Here is a 6,815-nt window from a genome sequence, read left to right on the forward strand (position 1 = left end):
ACATTGTTGTGATCTAAGAGACTAGAAAAATAAATAAGCCATGAACTGTGTGGTCCAAAAATTTCAAAATAAGTAATAGAAAAACATAGAATTTTATAGCTGAAAAAAAAAGCAAGATGTGATCATTATTGTAAGAATGTTACAAATTAAGAACTAGAGCTAAGATACGTGATGGAGGTAGAATTTTGATAATTTAAGAATTGGGGAAAAAGAAAGAATTGGGTAAGGGAAGATCATTCCAAAAACAAGTCATCACCAACATAGGCAGCAGTCAAAGAATGAAGAGCAGAAGAGATAACATTTTATCATTATTTTTATAATTGTCTCTTTTATTCTAAATTATAAGCTCCGATGAGCAAAAGCGATGAGTTATTTTATATTACAATAGCCCTAGTGTAATGACCTACCTATAGTTTAGGCAATAAATACTTACTGAATTAACCAGGCATAAATAATAATTTGGTGCCTTGTTATGTAAATCTCTAAACACAGTATTAAGGATCTTGAGCCTTATTTGTTGGCTAGCAGGGAACTCTTACACAGAAGGTCAGCATGATTAGAGAGTTATGTTGAAGGGCTAGTTAGGCAATTGTGTATCGCTTGGCTGGAAAAAGAGGACATGAATCAACCAGGGGATTGTGGTGGAAATGCATAGAAAGACACCAATTAAAGAAATATTGCAGAAGAAGGACAATCAAGTTCACTCACCCACTGGACATGGAAAGAAGGGAGGAAACGAGCCACTGATGACTGATAGCTCTCCTGCTGGCCCTGGTAGTGTGACCAGACCCGAGGGAGAGGTGGACTGCAATGCCCTTGTTAGGAATGGAGAAAGAGAAAAGAGAGAAATGAAGGAAAGAAGAATGGAGGTAATTCAGCAACTCTGCAAGTTCAAGACAAAATGCTGTGGCTAACAATTCTGCATATATCAAGTGAGAGGTGGAAACATCCAATAAGCTCTTTGAAATGAAAGCTTAGAGTTCACAAAAGCTCTCATGGATGGGATTTGAAATTTTGGAAGTTTCATGAAAATACTAAGATAGAACTTGAGGAGACCCATGTCCACATTGTTCTGTACAGCATTCCTAACACAGTTGTTTGTTTCTCACAGGCATGCAACCCCAAATATTCAGACTACGACAAGACAGGCTCCATTTGTGTGAGTGAGAATATCAATGACACTTTGACCCGCTACCGATGGTTAATCAGTGCTCCCGCAGGCCCCGATGGCGTCACCAGCCCCATGAGAGAGGTGGACTTCGACACATTTTTTACATCGTCCAAGATGATCACCTTAGACTCCATATACTTTCAGCCTGGGTCCCGGGTACAGTGTGCAGCCCGTGCTGTAAACACCAATGGCAATGAGGGCCTGGAGCTGATGAGCCCTATCATAACCATTGGCAGAGACGAAGGTAAAGGCACTGCATAAGGCTCGCTGAGATACCGAGGAATATGACAGATGTCTAACTTCTGGTTATTATTTCAAATACACCATGTGTCCCATAATATCCTGAAAAGTGAAAATGTGTTTTTACAGAAATATTCATTAGAAAACAATCATTCATTCTACATTTTGTTAGCGTCTACAGTATGCCAGGCTCAGCACTTTATACTAGCAACATGAAAAAAAAGGCCAGAACTCCATCCCCAAGGGGTCCTTAGGAAAGCTGATGACAGACACACACATGAGTCTGGATGAGACTGACAGATGACATGGAGAACAATTAGTTCTGCTCTCAGTGCATCAGGAAAGCTCATCATTGAGGTGATGCTTAGGTTGAATGACTATTGGAAGCATGAAAGAATTCAGAATGTACTGAGAATGACAGAGACATGGGAAACTTGTGAGAGGAAGAAGAGAAAGAATTGGGAAACAGAAAAGGTTGGAAGGCAAGGATCTGGTCTGAACAGTGGGTGCTGGCTGTCAGAAGAGCAGAGTTTGCAAGGGCAGGAGGGCAAGGACAGTTCAGGTGGAGCGGTGTGTGCACTGCTTTTACCTCGTATCTGTAAGGGAGGCTACAGCCAAGGATGCACTGGGGTTGGGGAGTAGGATATGGCTAGACACACACTGGAAAGACAGGAAACCTACTTTGTGGACCAATTCTTCACTTGAATTGGAATGGGGAGATCTGCATCTTGAACCTAGAGCCCCAAGAAGCCAGGCAAGTACTCTACCACTGAATACATCCACAGCCCAAAATTGAGCTCTTTGAAAAGATTATATGTATATGTTTTTATTTCTAGAATTCCTCTTTGCAAACAGCATTCAGAAATACATTTAGGACTTGAGATGCAGCTCAGTGCTAGAGTACTTGACTGGCATGAACCAAGGCCCTCTGTTCAGTCTCCAGCACTGGAGAAAAAAGTTCCATTGTTCATTTTTATTAAGAAGTAACTTGTATTTTACAGATTAACAAATATATTACTCTAAGATCAAATTACTTCATTGAACTATGCTTTTTTTCTTTTGGTTTTCAATCATTTTTACTGGATCTGTTCACATTATATGTTAAAGTGATTTTGTGAAAATATTCATGACCTGAAATGACCAGCACATATTAAATCACACTGAACAATAACTGTCCTTTTTTCAAAAAAAAAAACCAAAAAACTTTTTTTCAGTTCTGAAGATAGAACCCAGGGCATTTGTTATAAGCAATGTCCTCCAGCCATTGGGGGGGGGTGTCTTTAGCTTTTTATTTTTCAGATAGGGTCTTGCTAAATTGTTAAATTGCACAAGGCTTGAATTTGCAACCTCCTTACAGTAGAGTGCCACAACATCCATCAAACATCGTAAACTCTAAAATGCTAAGAGGCTACTAGAATGTGAACTGCGATGGCCCCCTGTCATGGTCTTCTGCTTCCTTATGGTACACTTTTATTTTTATGGTGTCGACTGTTACCTTCTGCATCTTAAACATGTCCATTTTCTTTGAGGTCTCTGTCAGCCTCGTGTGCCTGGGGTAGTGGGCGCCGAGCCATTCTCAGCTAAATTACGCTACACTGGCCCACAGGACGCAGAGCACCCAAACCTCATCAAGCTCACTGTCACCATGCCACACATAGATGGTAAGTGACGGGGTTAAGCAAGTCCATAGAAGAGTTTTAGACTCCTAAGTTACAAGGATTAATGCATCTTCATTTTACAACTTGAGCATCAAGTCTATTTCAGTTCTTTCTGTCTTCTTTCTACCCACTTTTGAAAAGACTGACCACATAAGCATTCATTAAAACTAAGTAAATCTAACACTCACCTGGACTCAGTGAGACAAACCTTGGTGATTGTGCTCCCCTGTAGGCATGCTTCCTGTCATCTCTACCAGGGAGCTCTCCAACTTTGAGCTGACCCTCAGCCCTGATGGCACAAGGGTGGGGAACCACAAGTGCTCCAACCTTCTGGATTACACGGAAGTGAAGACCCACCATGGCTTCTTGACTGACGCTACAAAAAATCCGGAGGTCATTGGAGAAACATATCCTTACCAGTACAGCGTACCTCTCAGAAGCTCCAGCACCTTACGCTTCTACCGGAATCTGAACCTGGAGGCCTGTCTGTGGGAGTTTGTGAGCCACTATGACATGTCAGAGCTCCTGGCTGACTGTGGAGGCACCATTGGAACTGATGGACAGGTATGAATTTTTAACTTCTCAGTTTCAGTCACTGGATAAGCCGAATGGTCTGTTCTGTAAATAGGTTTTTTATTAAATCTCAATTCAAATCTTAGGTATGCAGATCATTAGTCACAAGAGGGACCAGACAGTTGACATGGATGGTAGGATAATCCCCCACTCCAATCACTAGAACAATGTATCAAAATATATGTATTTTAAATAACGGGCCATATGGCATTATCTCTGTATCAAAAGGATGGTACATAATCATTTCCTGAGACTCTGGATCTAGGATGACATCTAAAAATTTAAATACTGATTTATCTCCAAAGTTTACATTAATATTTGTTGTTTACATGCACAGGTAACAGTGATATTGTACCAAACAACCCAAAATGGGAATTAATAATACTTCACTGTGGTTATAATAATTAAAGTATGTCGGGTGATCTTTAAAATGACAATGAAGATTTGAACTACAAGCAATGCTCTGTCTTATTTGGGCTCAACAAAAAAGTTATACAAGTAGGTTTATGTATTAAAGTAGCAAATGGTATACAGAATATATCATATTTGAAGACTTTGGTCATGAAGGGAGGCAGAGTGGTGGAGCGGTGAGTGGACAAAGCGTCCGGAGTCTGTGTCCAGAGAAGGCACACAGAACCATGAGGGAACGGACAGAGAAGAAAACAACATCCATTACCGCAGAAGAAATAGATCACCGGTGCCGATGGAGACCACACCTTGAGGGTAGGCAGTGAAAACAACTTTGCTGTACACAGTGAAAAGAAACCAGACTTGGATGGGGAAATGTTTATGTAATCGGAGACATTGCTTCCCAAGTGGGTCCTCTCAGAGCCAACAGCTGGTGAGTGAGGGGGAACAGTCCCCACACATGAAGCAGAGCGGGCAGGGGTCTTCATTTTACTTCAGAAAGCTCGGGGTTTGCACTCCCAATAGCCCCATGGCTTCACTGCCAATGCCTGGGAATGTAAGAGAGAACTCCCTGACGGGAGACTGCAGACATCTGGACACAGATTTAGAGAAATGCTGCTGAGAAGCGGGGACTGGGATTACTAGGATTAGCCACTAAGGACTAGAGGCACCGCCTGGCTCTGTGATCTGAGGCGCAGACAGGCAAGGGCTTTGGCCCACAACAGGAAGGGGACACTCCCGCCAGTCCTGCAGAGGCAACGCAAGTAGACAAGCAGCCTCAGCCAGTCTCAGGACAAGGGTGCCTCTCCCCTCAAACCAGTGCAAGCTGGTCAACAGAGTGGAAATGAAGAAGCCACAGGGTCCCACGGGGACTGTGTACAGACCTGGAGGCAGCCCTGGGCTGGCTGCCTTGGAGGACGCCAAAGCAGCTAAGAGAACGAAGTTGGGAGACATGTACAACCGCCCCAGCGAAAGTTGCAGGCTAGAAACTGCTACAGCCACCACATATGGAGGCCAAGATCAGCCCCATACTCAGCACTTAACTGCAGTCTTGGCAGTGTTACGCAGCACAATCTCAGGCTCTGTGAGAGACACTAACAGAGCTGCGAATCCCAGAGGAATTTTATTAATTTCCTTATTCTTTGCTTGATTTGCTTTCTCCTGTCTGGTTGATTTTTTTCTTTGTTTTTTATTTTGGGGCGCGCGTGTGTGTGTGTGTGTGTGTGTGTGTGTGTGTGTGTGTGTGGTTGTTTAGGGTTTTTGTCTTAACTTTTGTTCTATTCTATTTGTCCTCTTTCTCTCTTTCCCCAATTATCTCTCTTGATTTTATGGTATTTTCACAAGTCTCTTGTCTTTCTGGTTCAATATATTTTGCTTTCTCCTTCACTCTTTTCTTCTCTTTTCCCCAGTCTCCAAAAGCCTAGGTGTTCATCCTGTATCCTCTCCAGCCTTACTTCTATTATGCTTCTTTTTTATTTATATCTGTTTTTTCCCCTTACCCTTTTAAATCCCCCCAACAGGGTAAAATCACTTACTAAGGGGAAACTCATTGCATACAAGTGCCTGGTTCATTTTGAATTTTGTTATATAACAGTAGATCTTGTTTATGTGGTTTTAAGGTACCAAACTAACAGTTATCATGGTTTGTCAGTTGCTAGGTTTTGCTTGATGTTATTACTATTGATAACTATATTACTTTAGCCAGGATATCATACCTGTTGTAATCAGTTGCTCTCCCTTATATGACAATGCTGTGACTGTCTGGGGTCACAACCATCACCATAGTCCAGTACCAAAGACTGGGTGCTGAGCTAAGTAGATAGCAACCTCACATCCTTAACAAATTGGGAAGATAGGATCTTAGGATAGACACAAAAACCAAGAATCACCTATACCAAGAAGACATCTCTGAGGGATAGACATTTCCTAAAGAAATCTCATTATGTGTTGAAGCTACATACCATAAGAAATCTGCAAGCAACAATGTCAGAAAACAAAACAAAATAAGAAACTAGAAAATGACAAGACACAGAAGCAAAATGAAACCTCCAGCCTTCTAAGGATAAGTCCAGAAGACAATGAGATAGAGGAAAGGATAAAAGCCACCTATCAGCACTTTCTTAATTGATAGCTACAAAGGTGAAAAAACAAATATATGAGGCTATAGATAAAATAATCTTTCAATAAAAAAGAAATAACAATTAAAGTGAAGGACATGTTCAACAAAGCTAGAGTGGACAGATTAATAAAATAGAGGAGCTCAGAAAAATGATGGAAACCATGAATGCCCAATATAGGAAAGAAATGGAATCCATGAAATAAATTCAAACAGATATCCAGGAGATTAAAAACTCCACAGAAAGTATTCATAATCACTTGAACCAACATGAGATACAATTTCAGATCAAGAAGGCAGGACTGCAGCTACTGAACATGAAAATAAAGATTTCTTAAAAATATAAAGGGATCATGAAAAATCAATCCAACAATGGCAAGATGATGCAAAGAAAAAGAATATAAGATTGATCAGCAACAATGAGAATGCCAGAAACAATACAAATGTCATTCAAAAGCTGTTCAAAGAAATAATGGCAGCAAATTTCCCAAACTTGAAAAAAGAATTTGATGTACAAATAAGTGAGGCAAATAGAACTTCAAATAGCTGTGATCATGGGGCCGGGGATTTAGCTCAGCAGTTCAGTGGCCTGCCTTGCAAGGGTAAGGACCCAAGTTCAATCCCCAGTACAAAAAAAAAAAAAAAAAAA

General features: G+C 41.0%; 1 protein-coding gene across 1 annotated transcript in view; it reads left to right on the forward strand.

Annotated features, from left to right (window-relative positions):
- Positions 1-6,815, forward strand: part of Frem2 (FRAS1 related extracellular matrix 2) — a 183,779-nt gene that overhangs the window by 153,371 nt on the left and 23,593 nt on the right. Inside the window, exons 14-16 of the mRNA XM_010639174.2 lie at positions 1,112-1,415; positions 2,941-3,072; positions 3,302-3,633. Coding sequence (XP_010637476.1) covers positions 1,112-1,415; positions 2,941-3,072; positions 3,302-3,633 — 768 coding nt within the window. The remainder of the gene's footprint in view (positions 1-1,111; positions 1,416-2,940; positions 3,073-3,301; positions 3,634-6,815) is intronic.

Source organism: Fukomys damarensis, unplaced genomic scaffold, assembly GCF_012274545.1.
Source record: "Fukomys damarensis isolate Sample0158 unplaced genomic scaffold, DMR_v1.0_HiC HiC_scaffold_38, whole genome shotgun sequence".
In the NCBI taxonomy this organism is placed as follows: Eukaryota; Metazoa; Chordata; class Mammalia; order Rodentia; family Bathyergidae; genus Fukomys; species Fukomys damarensis.